The sequence below is a fragment of the Carlito syrichta genome, unplaced genomic scaffold (assembly GCF_000164805.1).
Source record: "Carlito syrichta isolate Samal-C Ts95f unplaced genomic scaffold, Tarsius_syrichta-2.0.1 Scaffold309804, whole genome shotgun sequence".
In the NCBI taxonomy this organism is placed as follows: Eukaryota; Metazoa; Chordata; class Mammalia; order Primates; family Tarsiidae; genus Carlito; species Carlito syrichta.
Window position 1 is genome coordinate 801607 of NW_007253900.1, and position 17986 is coordinate 819592.

A 17986-nucleotide genomic window follows, 5' to 3' on the forward strand; every position below is an offset into this window, starting at 1 on the left:
TCAATTGTAAATGTATCTGTCCCAGTACACTTATAAAGATTGGCTTAATTAGTGGAAATATGCTGCTAGAATTTAACAAAATAATTCACTGAAGCATTTTTTTGCTCACGTCATTCAAGAAAGCTGTCTAGAAACCATGTATGTAGAGTTAAATTAGTTGAATCATCCTTTACCTATCAAGTCCTTAAAAAAATGAAACTGGATTCTACTGATACCTTTGTGGTTAAAAAAAAAAGTTATATAGCTGTTAAAACTGACCTATTATGCAATATTCCATCATGCAGTTGAGTTACAGAAGAAGCAGCTTAGACTCAAAACTCAGTTTTTAAAAATAGTACTCAGATCATATCAGAAAATTGACTTCATTGACTCCTGGAAAATGCTTACATTTAAAACACTGACTTTATTCAGATACTACAAGAAGGACAGAAGTAAATGTTTTATTCTTCCAACTAAATTCCAGTACTACAAGGGCGGTCAAACAATGGTACGCTGGGAAAAAAAGTGCAGCAATAAACATTTGTTATTAAAAAGACTGACGGAATAAATAAAACTACCAAAAAAAAAAAAAAAAGAAAAGGAAAATCATACGAACCCCTTCTGAAACCCCAAGAAGTCCTGGAATACAGAAACGCCCTCCTCCTCCACTATTTCACAGGAAGCACTGGAGTCTATTTGCTTAATATTGTCCTGGGATTTACATTCTAAATTATTAATAACTGGTTACAGCTTGGTTGTAGTGCACAATTAAAACCACACTAACTTCATTTCAAGTGTCATTCTACAGTTTTATTTACATAACCAGTGAAGGGCATGTTCTAGAATGCCAGCTTTAATCCTTTCCAAACACATTAATATAAGAAGCCAAATTGTAATGATACAGCAAAATGAGGCCACTGGTATCAATACAGGTAGCAAAGGTCCACATCCAGGTGGTGCTGACATCAGGGACGTTCCCCAAACCAGTTGCTGCTGCCCAGGAGTGGGTTCCACTGACGAAAGCTTGAAATAACCTGTATTCACAGGGGGATACTTGCATTGCTGCCTGTCATAATTGGGACCTCTTGCGACAACTCAACAAGGAACAAGGCAGCCCATAAATGCAGAATACGTGATTCATGAAACATCTAAAGTGGGAGAAAACAGAAATTAGTGCCAAGTACAGGTCAAAATTCAAAGAAATACCAGATCTTGATTCCCAGTATTGCCCCAGGCACTTAAGTATCCAAAGCCTTCCAAAGCTGTGCTATTTTCTCCAGATATTCCATAATTTTCCGTTAAATTGTCTTAAGTATGAAAATAATAATATTGTCTTCTTAAAAGATGGTACTGTTCTCAGTTTGTAACTTTAAAGGTGGAACACTTACAACTAGCAGGCTGTTCTCCATATCGTCGCATTATTTGATCGTGCGTAAACTTCACAAATGCATCATATTGTTCTATAAATAAAGGTACATGTCAATTACATGACTTGCAAAGTGCCCTCTCTAACCTTAGAGCCAGATACACTGTGAAAATACAAAAAATGGTGCCGTGAAAGGACTGAAATTGAAACTTTAATCACTTGTATAACCTCAGTAGTAATAGTAGTATATCCAGTGGAAAGAGCAAGGAGCTTATTATTAGTCAGGAAACCTCTGGATTAGTCTCCAGGTCACATGTACAGGTTAGGTGGGGTTTATTTCCTAACAATTAAAAATAAAGGTCTTACAATAAAAAGACCTTTCTACTTTGAAGGGTTACTTAAGTCTATGAATGGCAATTTACTGCAATGAGAGGAAGAAATAACACAATAACATCCACCTATAACCTAATCAGATGGCATGGAAAGATGTTATATAACTAATCAAATTCTCTTGTCTGCATTAACACCTTGATTTAGCTCCTTAAGAATCAAACAGCAGCCGGGCTCGGTGGCTCAGCCTGTAATCCCACGCCTTTGGGAGGCTGAGGTGAGTGGATTGCCTGAGCCCGCGGGTTCGAGACCCACCTGGGCAGCGAGACCTCATCTCTACAATAAATCAAAAAATCAGCTGGGCGTGGTAGTGCATGCCTGGAATTCCGGCTACTCGGAAGGCTGAGGCAGAAGGATCGCCGGAGCCCGGCAGGTTGAGGCTGCGGTGGCCGGGAGCGGCCACAGCACTCCAGTCTGGGCCACAGAGTGAGACTCCAACTCAAGAAAAAAAAAAAAAAAGAATCAAATAGCTTACAATTATCTATATATGCAGTAAATTCTGTGGCTCAGAAAAAACATTCTGATTATGTTATCATGTGTAATAAATTTTACTTGCTGCACTTAAATCATCTAATTTTACTGAATGTCTCTGATCATTCAGACTGCAGGTTGATCATCTAAAATGATGTATACAGTGCAAGCCAATCAGGTATTTTAAATGTCTAGAATGATGGAAAAATTAATGATATAAAGTCCAAAAATTCACATCCAAATGAGCTGTAAATAGCTAAAGTCAGTTTTTAGCACAAGGTAAATAAGAAAAATCTAATTGGCTAATGCTTCTGCTTATCTACATGACTAGCTTTCCGAGGTCACGAAGGTGGGCCATGAGTCACAAAAAGGTTTATTTCCTTTCTCGAACTGAAAATTCTCTGGTTCTCAGACAACATATTGTACCATATATAGAAAGGGTAACTTAACTGATATACGGTACACGTGGGAAATAACACATTTCTTACCACTGAGTTTTCAGGAGACTCTAAAATAAACTCATACCTGCAAGTTTTGTGTTCAAAATTTCTTCATACTCTTCTCGAACTTTCTCTTCACGTTCTTTCAACAAACGTTCACAGATCATCCCAACCTGTCGTAGAGTAAATAAGGGCTGTTCTTTTTTTAACGGTGAGGATGTTGCCGATGAAGTCCCTATGTATTACAAGAACACAAATCAGCGTCCGGCTAATGCCATCTGGAGTTTTCATTTGGAGCTCATCAATGTTAATATAAAAGCATTTTTAAGTTAGGTTTCAGTACAGGATTTCCAAGAAGTCTTAAAACAGGACTAATGATTCTATCAGCTTGTGACTGGAAAAACAGTAAGATGTATTCAAATACAAGGGGAAAAGTCAAAAGAGTGGAAAACACTTCAAGACATAAAACTTAAACCTTACAATGATGGATCCCATTACAAAACTTCTGGAAAAAACCATACCATAAAGTGTTTTCGCCACTAAACTGTCCCAAAATAAAAAAAAGAACATCTCATGTCTAAGGCTTAATTTTATTTATTTAGAATACAAATGATTATGCCTATAAAAAGACACTGTTACACGTCAAAGTCACCCCATTAATATCTTAACAGCCCACACCGCCACTTCCCTACATTACTCCCCACCCCCATTTTCCAAATCCTTTTAGAATTTTCCTTTATTAAAAGGAAAATACAGCATTTTTATTGCCTTAAAAAAAAAACAGATTTCATGTTACTACAATAAAAAACTTTTATGTTAAAGAAAGATGTATACCGTGAACCCTTTTTAAAAGACACTCTAAAAAGCATCATGGAATCTAGATACCTATCCCTTGCTGAAAGAGCATAATTGATTTTAAAGATTCTTTAAACAGTGACCATTAATTCCCATTAAGTTAATGTAACAACTCACATGAAAAAATAAGCTCAAGCCCGCTCTTATACAACTACACTGTCATCACACTAAGTTCAAAAGCAGCTGAAACACCAGTTGTCAATTTTGTTACTGAACCAGCAAGAATATTCCTTTAGTATTTTTATACCAACTAGCAATTTTTATTTTTATTTATTTCAGTCAAAGTCTCACTCTGTTGCCCAGGCTGGAGTGCTGTGGCACGCTCACGGCTACCTCAGCCTTGACACCTCCTGGACTCAGGTGGTCCTTCTGCCCCAGCTTTCCCCATAGCTGGAACTACAGGAGCACACCACCACGCCCAGCTAACTTTTTGATTTATTAGAGAGACAAGGTCTCACCAAGCTGCCCAGGCTGGTCTTGAACCCCTAGGCTCGGGCAATCCCCTTGCCTCTGCCTCCCAAAGAGCTGGGATTACAGGCATAAGCTACTGCGCCCAGCCCCAACTAGCAATTTATTAAGAACATAACACATTTTGTGATAATAACAAATCCGAAGACACCGAGCATCAGTCTATGTTAAGAAAAGCTTTATGGGAGCCAACATTATGCCAAGGAACTCTCTGTACAAGCTAATGTATGAGCAAAGGTTCAGAGAAAGCTTGCTTCTGTGAGCTTTTAAAGGAGAAAGCACTGAACATTTTTCTTGCCTATCTGAAGTTTTGTACTCTTTTTCTAATAAAGTTTGGTTTTTAACTAATAACACTAGCTAGAAGACCACTTTTAAAAATCAATCCTAACAATATATACCTAATATTCATGATTTAAATTCTATGGTTCCAAATCCTTACAGATTATGAATGTAACAGCCACCTGGCATTATCAGATAGTGAAATACTTCACAAAAAAGATTTCTTCAGAAATGTTTTCCTCCCACGCCTTGACAAGTTGAGGTGAGTGGACTGCCTAAGCCTGCAGGTTTGAGACCTGGGCAACTTGGTGAGACCTCATCTTGAAAATAAATCAAAAAATTAGCCAGGCGTGGTAGCGCGTGCCTGTGGTTCCAGCTCCTCGGAAGGCTGAGGCGGAAGGATCGCTGGAGCCCAGCTGGTCAAGGCTGCAGTGGCCGGGAGCAGCCACTGCACTCCAGTCTGGGCGACAGAGCGAGACTCCAACTCAAAAAAAAAAAAAAAACTCTTTTCCTCTTCAAGTACCACTTAAGGTACTTTGATCTTCCAAAAACATCATTCCTAGCTTCTTAAAACAAACTTATGAAACTAATCTTCTTGAGATGAATATTGTAATAGCACCACAATTATTTTATGCACAATTATCTGCTATCGACTGTTTCTTCATCTTGTTCTGTGTATCTCCCCTGGTGCCCTCTCATTTCCTTTCTCTTCACTCGCTCCTTATTATAACCCTCATGGCTGGAGCCAGTTAACTATGCTTACTAGAACTGCATCTATCAAAAGAATAAAGTACACCAGCTTCAGTCCATGACTGCCAAGGCTCTCTTTTCATACTTTCAAATTGCCAGCTCTGTTAACTAATTCAGTTAATTGATTTAAGAAAATTGCCAAATGAAATAGTAATGACCTTGGTTTTCTGCTCATACAGTACAGCCAGTTCCCAACCCTCACCTCTTGCCATTTACCAACCGCTTATACTGGCTCCCCAAACTGGCAGAAGTACTGCAGTATTTAGTTTTGAACAACTTGTCTCCTAATCCAAACTGGAGTGCAGTGGCCGCTCCCGGCCACCGCAGCCTCGACCTGCTGGGCTCCAGCGATGCTTCCGTCTCAGCCTTTCAAGTAGCTGGAATTACAGGCATGCGCTACCATGCCCAGCTGGTTTTTTTGGTTTATTGTAGAGATGAGGTCTCACTGCCCAGGCGGGTCTCGAACCCGCGGGCTCAGGCAATCCACTCACCTCAGCCTCCCGAAGGCACGGGATTACAGGCTGAGCCACCGAGCCCGGCTGAATGTTTCTTTATTCTGCCAGGTGTTCCTATCCCTGCTGGGGGAAAGGGAGAAAAGGAACAAAAGCAACTTTTTTCACAAGAAAAACTATTTTGCTGAGGACCTTACAAAAGGTAAGAGCCACTTTTGAAGGCTCTTTCAGCAAGAAGCTTCAACTCTCCCTTCACTTCAAGTAGCCCTTATTTTTCTTTTTAAAATAGAGGGGGGGGGCAGACGCGGTGGCTCAAGTCTGTAATCCCAGCACTTTGGGAGGCCAAGGCAAGAGGACTGCCTGAGCCCAGGGGCTGAAGGCCAGCCTGACAACCTGGCAAGACCTCGTCTCCACAATAAACCCAAAACTTAGCCGGGTGTGGTGGCTCATGCCTGTAGTTCCAGCTACTTGGAAGGCTGAGGCGGAAGGATCGCCGGAGCCCAGCAGGTTGAGGCTGCTGTGGCCGGGAGCATTACCCTCGCACTGTAGCCTGAGCAACAGAGTGAGACTCCAACTCAATCAATCAATAAAATAAAATGGTATCTGTGACCACTCACTCCAACAAAAGGAAGATAAAAACAGATACAGGATCCAAAATATCCACCCTTAGAAATCTATCCCAATAGGACAAGTGTGTGAGGATATGTGTAAAGGGATGTTTCTACCGATACTGTAAGAGCAGCATTTCTGAGTTGAATTCTCAGTAACGGACTGTTAAGTAATTATGGGAAATCTATAAAATGGCATAGTGTTTCCACCATGGCCAGGTACATCTAAGACCTAACAAAACGTATGGTATACTGATGTGTGTGTGTGTTTCATTTTCTTATAGGAGGTTTACTTGGGGACACTGTATACCGGTGATTGTCTTTGGTTAGTGGGAATTCAGGTGGTGGTTCCTTATTTTGTGCCACATTTTTTAAGTTATCATGTATGACTTGTATAAGTATTTTTTAAAAATCAGGCGGAGAGCCAGGCTCAGTGGCTCAGCCTGTAATCCCACGCCTTTGGGAGGCCGAGGTGAGTGGATTGCCTGAACCTGTGGGTTTGAGACCCGCCTGGGCAGCGAGATCTCATCTCTACCATAAATCAAAAAATGAGCCGGGCGTGGTAGCGCGTGCCTGTATTCCAGCTACTCGGAAGGCTGGGGCGGAAGGATCGCCGGAGCCCAGGAGGGCGAGGCCGTGGTGGCCGGGAGCGGCCACTGCACTCCAGTCTGGGCGACCGAGGGAGACTCCAACTCAAAAAAAAAAATCAGGCGGAGAAATAGTAACAAGTGACTAAAGGCAGTTTAGCGTCCGCTTTTCTCACACTGAAAACGAAAACCTCTGCTTTCACTTACAAAAGCCCACCATTACCTGGTGATGCTGGTCCACTGAGGAGAAATGCGTGTGGCTGTGTATCAGAAGTACAGCACGGGTCTGTCTGTTGGAAACTAGTTTCTAAATGTCTTCTCTTCTGCATGCGTTTATACTCTTGTTTTATGTTGTACAGAATTTGTTCTAAAAGGAAAAAAAAGTTAAAATTCAGCAAGATAAAAACTTTCAAGTTAAAAAAAAAAGGCTGGTATTCTAACAAGTTATTTAGTAGAGCCAATCTACCCAAAATATTCCCTTGAAATAATATCTATAAAACTAACATTCCAAGAGAAATGCATTTCTGCACAAATAGGGTCACTCACTCAGAAACAGCACACACAGACAGACATACCACCTGGAATCCAGCTATTCAATATCTTGTGGAGCACTGACTAGTAAAAATAAATTTATAAGTCTTTCATTCAAAATAATGGTCAAGGAGTCTGTGAACTAAAACACCTATTTTACTCTCAGATTCTTAAGAGTTCCAAGCTCATTTATCCATCATCTACAATTATTATTACAGTAACAGATTTTTCCAAGCCCATAAAAAATTAGAAGGGGGAAGTATGATATATATTCAAACACAAACTAGTAAGAAGCAGGTCAACAAATTGACAAAATATATGGGAACTAAAAAAACAGAAACATTGAATGGTCATGGCCATTAATTTTAAGCTCAGGCCAGGTGTGGTGGCTCACACCTATAATCCCAGCACTTTGGGAGGCCGAGGTGAGAGAATAGCCTGAACCCACAGGTTCAAGACCAGCCTGGCAACTTGATGAGACCCCCCCCCCATCTCTACAATAAATCAAAACAGCCGGGAATGGTGGCATGTGCCTGTAGTTCCAGCAACTTGGTTGAGATGGAAGGATCACCTGAGCCCAGCAGGCTGAGGCTGCGGTGACCCGGGGCGTGCCACTGCCCTCCAGCCTGGGTGACACAGAAAGACTCCTACTCAAAAAAGCAAAAAAAATTTTAAGCTCAAAAGAACCTTACGCTATTACATTAACAGCAAAGCATTCTGAATCTCAGGGGTAAACCCATGTAAAGTGACAGGTACATAACAAGCCCTCAATAAATACAAACTACTATTCCACAGTGCAGTTATCTGGAACCACAACCATTCAGAGGCATAAAATTATACTGGGCATGTGCTTTATTTAGGCCATCCGATTCACTTTAGATTTCTAATTCAAAACAATTACCATTTGGCTTCTCCAGGAAATCCCTACCTGGGGTTTCCACTCCCCCTTCAGATTTTTCTTGCTACCTCCATGTTCCCCAAATTAACAGGTTATCAATGTGAAACTATCTTCCAATAAAAATGTACTAATCCCAATCCAAAGCAAAATTAAGCAAAAATGAAAAGTTAAGGCCAGGCTCAGTGGCTCAGCCTGTAATCCCAGGACTTTGGAGGCCAAGGAGAGTGAACTGTCTGAGTCCAAGGGTTCGAAACCAGCCCGGGCAACTTGGCAAGACCTTGTCTCCACAATAAATCAAAAATTAGCTAGGCATGGTAGCACACGCCCGTAGTTCCAGCTACTTGGTAGGCTACGGTGAAAGGATTGTGCTCCAGCCTGGGCAACAGAGTGAGACTCCAATTCAACAACAACAAAAAAGATAAGTTAAGGTGGCAATTAACCTACAATAAAAAGATTCATAAACATTAGGACTGCCTAATCATATGGTAAGTAGTGAATAATTTTATTTGGTAAGAAACTCCAAGCTGGGCTCGGTGGCTCAGCCTGTAATCCCTCGCCTTTGGGAGGCTGAGGTGAGTGGATTGCCTGAGCCCGCAGGTTCAAGACCCACCTGGGCAGGCGAGACCTCACCTCTACAATAAAAAAACCAGAAAATTAGCCGGGCATGGTAGCATGCACCTGTAGTTCCAGCTACTTGGAAGGCTGAGGCGGAAGGATCGCCGGAGCCCAGCAGGTGGAGGCTGCGGTGGCCGGGAGCGGCCACTGCACTCCAGTCTGGGCGACAGTGAGACTCCAACTCAAAAAAAAAAAAAAGTCCAAAACTGTTTTCCAGGGTAATTTTGCCATTTTGCAATCCCACAAGCAACGTATTACAGCTTCAGCTGCTACACATCCTTGCCAACACTTGATATTGTCAGTTAAACAGCTGAAGAATTTTGAACGCTATTGCTTTCTACATCTAATATGATGCAACGATGTCATCTAAGCCACATTGTGACCTCAAATGCTCTAATACTGGTAGCATGTGATCAACAATGCTATGCAATGAATGGTTCAATTTAACCTGGCCAAGATCTCATCAGCACAAGTAGCAAACAGCTAACTACAAGCCTCAAGCTCAGTTTATTTCAGTTCAGGGGTATAAACAGTTTTGAAGCTGATAATTCAAGAAATGTCCAGGCCAGGCATGGTGGCTCAAGTCTGTAATCCCAGCACTTTGGAAGGCTGAGGTGAGGGGGACTGCCTGAGCCCACAGGTTCGAGAACAGCCTGGGCAATTTGTCGAGACCTCCTCTCTACAATAAATCAAAAAATTAGCTGGGCATGAAAGCACATGCCTACACTTCCGGCTACTTGGAAGGCTGAGGTGGAAGGATCGCCTGAGCCCAGCAGGTCAACGCTGGGGTGGCCGTGACCGTGCCACTGCACTCCTGCCTGGGCAACGGAGTGATAATCAAAAAAAGAAAAGAAATTTCCTCAGATTCAGTATTTGACAACTCACTAAGTTCAATCTAGATATTTAGACTTAAATTGCGTGCATACATCAGTAAAGTACTTATGTCTGCTTAGTCTTAAGCTACTTAGATCTAGATATCTCTTAGCAAACTAGAAACATCTGACATTGTATTGTGTTGCCAACATAATTTACAGTCCACTAAGGAAAAAAAGTCAAAGCTTCACTTGTATTATCAGTTTCATATTCCAGTTTTTGTTGTTGTTGTTGTTTTTGAGTTGGAGTCTCACTCTGTTGCCCAGACTGGAGTGCAGTGGCCGCTCCCGGCCACCGCAGCCTCGACCAGCTGGGCTCCGGCGACCCTTCCGCCTCAGCCATCCAAGGAGATGGAACTACAGGCACACGCTACCACGCCCGGCTAATTTTTAAATTTATTGTAGAGATGAGGTCTCACCAAGTTGCCAACGCGGGTCTCGAACCCGTGGGCTCAGGCAATCCACTCACCTCAGCCTCCCAAGGTGCGGGATTACAGGCTGAGCCACCGAGCCCGGTTCATATTCCAGTTTTAATCATGTAGTCTTCATATTTATTTGGCTTATGAGGCCTAGACTGAATTTGCAGCATTTAGAGAAAAACATGTACAGTTTCCTTCTTGACAAACAACATCACAAATGGCTGTATCTCCTTTTTCTAAATCCTAAAAACTAAGCTGGGTGTGATACTTCTTGTTTGTAAGCCCAGCACTTTGGGAGGCCAAGACAGGAAGAACACTTGAGGCCAAGAGTTCAAGACTAGCCTGGGCAACACAGTGAGATTCTATCTCTATTAAAAATATCTTAAAAATTAGCCAGGCCTGGTGGTGAACACCTGAAACCCTAGCTAACCAAAAGGCTGAGGTGGGAGAATTGCAGATACGCAGCATTGCACTCCAGCATTCTGTGAAGAATGTTTTGAGCCATGATCACACCACTGCACTCCAGCCTGGATGACAGAGACTCTGTACCTAAAAAAAAATATTTTAAGCCCAGGCAACACAGTGAAACTTCATTTCTATCCCCCCCCCCAAAAAAAATCAAAAAAGCTAGCCAGGTGTGTTGTAAGCCTGTAGTCCCAGCTACCAGGAGGCCGAGAGGCAGAAGGATTGCATCAGGCAGACACAGGCTGTAGTGAACCGTGACTGTGCTGCACTCCAGCCTGAGAAAGAGTAAGATTTCAACTCAAAGGAAAAAAAATTAAAACAAAAAAACCCTACGTTACTCTTTTACCATAAAATACCAGTAGGCTAAAGTTCTATGACTCATGGATTTTCATTCCCAAATCTAATAAATGTCATTAAGATTTTAATAAAATGATCCCTCTTTTTTTTTAAATTCAGAGTCTCACTTTGTTGCCCAGGTTGGACTGCAGTGGCATGCTCAAGGCTACTACAGCCTTGACCTACTGGTCTCAGGCGATCCTTCCGCCCCAGCCTTCGAAATACCTGGAACTACAGGCACACACCACCATGCCTGACTAATTTGTTTACATACTGTAGAGATGAGGTCTCCCCCAAGTTTCCCAGGCTGGTCTCAAACCCCTAGGCTCAAGCAGTCCTCTTGCTTCAGCCTCCCACGTGCTGGGATTACAGGCATGAGCCACTGCACCTGGCTAAAATTCTCCTCCTTAAACAGGTAGATGTCGACAAGACAGCACTTATTCTTTTGTAATTTTTTTTTTAAGTTAGGTCAATATGAAAAGAAAAAGACTTTTTTTTTTTTCTAGTGGGAGTCTCACTCTGTTGCCCAGGCTGGAGTGTAGTGGCCCCCTCACGGCCACCGCAGCCTCTACCTGCTGGACTCAGGTGATCCTTCCGCCTCAGCCTTCCAAGTAGCTGTTACTACAGGCGTATGCCACCATGCCGGTCTACTTATATTATTTTTGAGGTCTCGCCAAGTTGCCTAGGCTGGTCTTGAACCTCTGGGCTCAAGCAATCCTCCTGCCTCGGCCTCCCAAAGTGCTGGGATTAAAGGGGTGAGCCACCGCACCCAGTGAAAAAGCCTCTTTTTAAATTGTCACTGATTACTTAAGAAATCCCGGACAGAATGAGTAACTAAAATAAACAGAAGAAAGCAGTTATGTAATTTTAAAGAAAATAATGAAATTGATAAGGGCAGGAAAAACAGTATCACGGTGGGACTGGAGGAAAGGGAGGAACATGGAATTAGAAGCAACCAAATGTGTGAAGGAGAACCACAAATGGGGTGGAGGGCACAGTATCTTTCTAGGGTCCCTAAGTTGAAACTCTAGAAAAAAATCTGGTATGTGAAACTAAAACCTTTTGCCCCAGACCCACAAAGCTTTCCTGTTTTCATGTAGACAGACATACAGTACTACATCAAACATTAAGGTTTCATAAACAATTTAAAGTTTAGGTATATGGGACCCTTTTGCATCATTTTATTGGCCAATAACACCATTTATTTCTCATGGAATATCTCTGAAAAACCCAAATGAAAGTGCATCTGTACAGATAACTCAAACACTGGAATTAAAAAAATGTATCTTGGAAGTCTGCTAGTTTCAAGCAGAAACAAATATTATGGAAAACCTGTACACAAGTAAGTAAAAGAAAACCTGCAGTAGCCATTAGGAACTAAAACTAAGAAACCATTCCAAATAAAAGAACAAATCTAGACTTCTGAACTACACACCAGACATTGACATGTCAACTTTATAAATTAAAACACACACAACTGGGAGTTGCTATGGAGACCCATCTTTATAAATCAGCTATCTTTCCAGGATCATCTGTTCAGAAACTAAAACAGTTCTTGTGTTCTCCTTGAAGGAAACTTAAGGACAATATTCTTATCCAACCAAGAGCTACCTGACTAAAAACAACTGAGTGATGCCTTTTTCAATTCACTTTAAAATGACTGCTATTATCAAAGGGACCTGGACCCAAATTCTAACACAAGATAGTCAAGGTACACGTGCAATTTTAACTTATACTTGCTTATACCTGCTTTAGCATGAATCCTAATAAGCATAATGTAGCTGCTCACATTTATCAAAACTTTAGAGCATTATCTACAATACTTCAAAAGCAACTGGCTTAGGTTCTAAATTTACATTTTACAGAATTGATTGTATAAGAGGCATTCATTTATCGTCCTACAGGAGGAATAAAAACTATAATCACTACATGGTCATATTCTGGTATTTCACTGGTACTATATAGCCAATGATTACTTATTTGAAACAAATGGCTCAATTTGGTAAAGCCCTGCAGGTAAGTATAAATTTTACACACTAAGTGCACAATGGGCTCTCACTGATGCAGAGTCCAACAACTCTAAATCAGCAGTTAGATGTTCAGTATGTTTCATAACTCCAGTTTACATTACATAAGGGGGATACATTACCCCTACTGCTTTTGTTGTGTAGCTCTTCACTGCTTATAAGTATCTTCTCAAATCACTTACAAGCTAGCAAAATAGAGTTATAACAAAAATGAACAATAAACAGGGAAGAGAAAGGGGAAACTGAACTGTCAAAACCCAAAACACGCAGGGAGCAAGTGGCTCTTGCCTGTAATCCCAGCACTTTGGGAGGCTGAGGCAGGACTGCATGAGCCCAGTTCAAGACGAGCCTGGACAACACAAAGAGACCCTGTTTCTACAAAAAATTTTTTAAAAAATAGCTGGGCATGGTGGCCACACTGTAGTCCCAGCTACTAAGGAGGATGAGGCGGAAGGATTGCCTGAGTCCAGGAGGTTGAGAATGCAGTGAACCATGATAATGACGCTGAACTCCAGTCTGGGCAACAAAGTGCAATTCCCAACTCAAAAAACAAAAAAACAAAAAACAACCAAACTCCAAAACACAGAATGTACATGCTACAGAAAACAACTGGTTCCAAATTGAGAGGCTCAGCTCCTATCCACAGCTATGAAGGGAAAGTAATTTATACTTACCTGCAAGGTTTTAACAAATTGAATCATTTATTTCAAATAAGTAATCACTGGCTATACGGTACAGGTACCAGTGAAATAATAGAACTTGACCTTGTAGTGATTACAGTTTTTCCTTCTCCTGTAGGAAGAGAACTGAATGCCTCTTCTACAGTAAAATATTATATAATTTAGAACCTACGCCAATCTGCAAAGACTGAGAAAGAAAGCAGACTCCTTGAGGAGTCTAGGGCAACACAATCATGCTGAAGAACAAAGCCACTGCCTATAACAACTTATTCAGACACCCCCACAAAAATACAAGCACACATCAGGCACAGTGGCTCAGGTCTGTAAACCCAGCACTTTGGGAGGGTGAGGCAAGAGGATTGCCTGAGCCCAGGGGTTTGAGACCAGCTAGGCAACATGGTGAGACCTCGTCTCTACAATAAACAAAAAAATTAGCCTGGTGTGGTAGCACGCCTGTAGTTCCGACTACTTGGAAGGTTGAGATGGAAGGATCGCCTGAGTCCAGCAGGTCAACGCTGGCTCAAAAAAAAAGCTGCACACAAAAATTGAGCTTTAGCATACCTGGAAACCAGAATTTGCTAACTGATTCACAAGCCAAGTTGAGTCCCATGAACATATTTTCTTAAAAGTGTGGATTTATGATCAACATTTAGAAGTTGAATGATTTTACATAAAAAGAGACTTCTGATTACTCTTGGAAAAACGAAACATGGCATAACATGGCATAACTCAGCTGTAGATTAAAAGTGGCAGCTACCTTTTGGGCCTCTGTTCTCAAGAGCTTCTACAATTTTTTTTTTTTTTTTTTGAGTAGGAGTTTCACTTTGTCACCCAGGCTGGAAAGCAGTGGCATGCTCACAGCCACTGCAGCCTTGACCTGCCGGGCTCAGGTGATCCTTCTGCTTCAGCCTTCCAAGGAGTTGGAACCACAGGTATGCATCACCATTCCTAGCTAATTTTGTCTTTTAATTTATTGTAGGTACGAAGTCTCGCCAAGATGCCCAGGTTGGTCTCAAACCCCTGGACTCAGACAATCCTCCCTCCCTGGGCACCCCAAAGGGCTGGAATTATAGGCGTGAGCCACCATACCCAGCTGCTTCTGCAATTTTGTTGCACACACAGATCACCTGAGGGTCTTGTTAAAATGTAGACTGAAGAGGAGCTTAAGACTTCGCATGCATTTCTCAAGAGTTGATGCCGCTGGTCAGCAGCAAGACTGGAATTCACTAGGCCTCACCCAGTTTACTTCACTCACTTATCATAGCTGACTGGAACTATGGGAATTTAAGCTTCAAGACTCTGCTTGCAATAACAATTCCCTTCAATGCAGCGACTTTGAAAAAGTGCTTCCTTATTTACTATTGGACATTCTAAAGAATGGAGGAGAAGGGAAGACATTAACAGCAGGGGTCATCATGAGTACAAAAAAACTCAGAAGCCGGGCTTGGTGGCTCAGCCTGTAATCCCGCGCTTTGGGAGGCTGAGGTGAGTGGATGGCCTGAGCCCGCAGGTTCAAGACCCGCCTGGGCAACTTGATGAGACCTCATCTCTACAATAAACAAAAAAATCAGCCGGGCGTGGTAGCACGCACCTGTAGTTCCAGCTACTTGGAAGGCTGAGGTGGAAGGATCACCGGAGCCCAGCAGGGCAAGGCTGCGGTGGCTGGGAGCGGCCACTGCCCTCCAGTCTGGGCGACAGAGTGAGACTCCAACTCAAAAAAAAAATACTAAGGAAATCTAAAATCATTGTGTCAACCTCACTTTTTTGTAGTTTAAGTTTAATACATCTTGATGTTTTGGCTAAGAATGTAGTTCTAAGTTAGACCTAACAGGAAAATATTCTGCAAATTAAATTGATTGGGTCTATTTAGGAAGATTCGTTACATGCCATTGGCCTATATACAATGCTTGCTTCATCTTTCCTAGCACACTTTTTTAAAAAAGGAAATTCATGTTCATCATTATGTGACCAATGATGAACAAATTCATTTACTTTTTTTTTTTTTTGAGTTGGAGTCTTACTCTGTCGCCCAGACTGGAGTGCAGTGGCCGCTCCCGGCCACCGCAGCCTCGACCTGCTGGGCTCTGGCAATCCTTCCGCCTCAACCTTCCAAGTAGCCAGGATTACAGGCCCGCGCTACCACGCCCAGCTGATTTTTTGATTTATTGTAGAGATGAGGTCTCGCTGCCTAGGCGGGTGTCGAACCTGCGGGCTCAGGCAATCCACTCACCTCAGCCTCCCAAAGGCGCGGGAGTACAGGCTGAGCCACCAAGCCCAGCTCAACTGCTTTTTAAATAAGGAATTAAGACCACCTCTCACACCATAAGGCACTGATTAGAAGCCCACATACATCTTTTGTTTACCCCATATATTTTGTAAATTAGCTGTGAACATTTAAACTCAGTCCACAGATTTCACAAAAGTTCTGACTTCTGATGGTGGGGTCTACCAGGCCAACGCGACAATAAATGGTCCAATTCCCCATGATTGAAACTAAGAGGAACAGTCTGAACAAAACATGTAAATGAGAGTCATGTAACGCAACAATAAATGATCCAATTCCCCATGATTGAAACTAAGAGGAATAGTCTGAACTAAACATGTAAATGAGAGTCATGTAACGCGACAATAAATGGTCCAATTCCCCATGATTGAAGCTAAGAGGAACAGTCTGAACTAAACATGTAAATGAGAGTCATGTGCAAGGGAAACTGCAGTCAGGAGCACGCATGTGACTGCTCAGAGTGCTATTAAGTGAGGCAGGCATGGAGCTGAACCTAGAGCTACCGAACTCCAATGTTTAATAGCCAAGTGAAGACCAGAGCAGCCAGAGACGTGGTAGCAGAAAACTGGTCAGAGAAGGAAAAAGGTATTTCAAGAAGGGAGTATGTCAGCAGGGTGGTTGCTGGAGGAAAGGTCAAGCAAGAGAACTGACTCAGCACCATGGAAGCCACTGAGGACCTGACAAGAGCTGCCTGAAGCCCAAATGCCCTAGGAAGTGAGAAATGAAGAAATGGAAGCAAAGAGACTATGTGAAAGCTCTCTGAGTTTGGTTTTGAAGTGGAGAAGGCACAGCTGGAGAAATATGAGGATGTTTTATTGATTTACTTTCTCATAGAAGGCCTGAGAAAATTTAAAGCCAAAAGCAAAGCTCCAACTGAGAGGAAAAAAGGAAAAATCACGAGGCTAGGATCTTTTGGAGAGAAGTGGACTCCTTCCCTCACTTTACACAGCACTTTAATTGTCTCGTTTAATCCTCAATGACACTAAAAGGAAAACAGGACAGGCACAAATGTCGGTAGTGTGGTACCGAAAAAAATGAAGCAACTGCCATTTGATGGCAACTATTCTTTCTGCAGAATAGAAGGCAAGGTTATTCACTGAGAGGCAAAATTGCTGGGCAGTGAAAGTCCCATTTGAGGGTGCCCTATTGTGACTTTTTCCAGCACTCAAGGGCAGGAAATGCTCTTAATCCTCACAACAATCCCACGAGGCAGATCCTGCTGTCACCACGTGCACATCTTTATACATGAGGAAAACGAGCCACTGCTTCGGTGTCCTCTGAAAGGTCACACAGCCTCAACACGGCAGAGCCAGGGTTGATCTCAGGGTTCAAGCTCTCCATGTATACTGCCCTTGCTGGTACTGCATTACTACACCTTCCCAAAATTCTATTAGCGACTGAAGTTACAACGAATCACAATGAGGAAAGCTGATTTTTAAAAAACAGGAGTTAGAACAGAGGGATTCCTACCATGTAATACTGACACTTTCATACCCCAAAACCTCAAAAAAATCTGACTGTCAAGAAGACAGTAGTCGAATGAAAGCTCAATGCCCTGGAGCCCTAAAACAAAGATTGCTAGCTATAACCCCAAAAAAATTATAAGAAATTTTCACACTATACCCAGAAATGCATGTAAGGGATGCTTCAGGAGTCTCTAAAATGGGTCAGGCATGGTGGCTCACAACTATAATACCAGCACTTTGAAGCCAGCCTGAGCAACAGAGCAAGACCCCATCTCTAAAAAAATATAAAACTTAGCCAGGCATGGGGGTATATGCCTGTAGTCCCAGCTACTCAGGAAGCTGAAGCAGGAGCTCTCTTAAGCCCAAAAGGTTGAGGCTGCAGTGAGCCGCAATCATGTCATTGCACTCCAGCCTGAGTAACAGAGTACTGTCACAAAAAAAAGAAACAACACCTTCATCTTAAAACGTATTTTCTCCTGAAAATCCTGTAAAACGTTTCTTCACATGAGCAAATATCGATAATGGAAAAATTTTTGTAAATGAGGCTATTTAAAATATTGTAGTGCATGCAAGTTCATGTTTATCATCATTGTCCAGAAAGAAAAAGGAATACTAGGAAGTATATTTCTTTTTTTTTAGTTGGAGTCTCACTCTGTTGCCCAGACTGGAGTGCAGTGGCGGCTCCCGGCCACCGCAGCCTCGACCTGCTGGGCTCCGGCGATCCCTCCGCCTCAGCCTTCCAAGTAGC

General features: G+C 42.3%; 1 protein-coding gene across 1 annotated transcript in view; it reads right to left on the bottom strand.

Annotated features, from left to right (window-relative positions):
* Positions 1-383: 383 nt before the first annotated feature.
* Positions 384-17986, bottom strand: part of AKIRIN2 (akirin 2) — a 22072-nt gene continuing 4469 nt past the window's right edge. Inside the window, exons 2-5 of the mRNA XM_008067878.1 lie at positions 6869-7012; positions 2732-2881; positions 1368-1439; positions 384-1127 (exon numbers count right to left, since the gene is read on the bottom strand). Of these exons, the coding sequence (XP_008066069.1) occupies positions 1117-1127; positions 1368-1439; positions 2732-2881; positions 6869-6974 (339 nt within the window). The 5' untranslated portion in view covers positions 6975-7012 and the 3' untranslated portion in view covers positions 384-1116. The remainder of the gene's footprint in view (positions 1128-1367; positions 1440-2731; positions 2882-6868; positions 7013-17986) is intronic.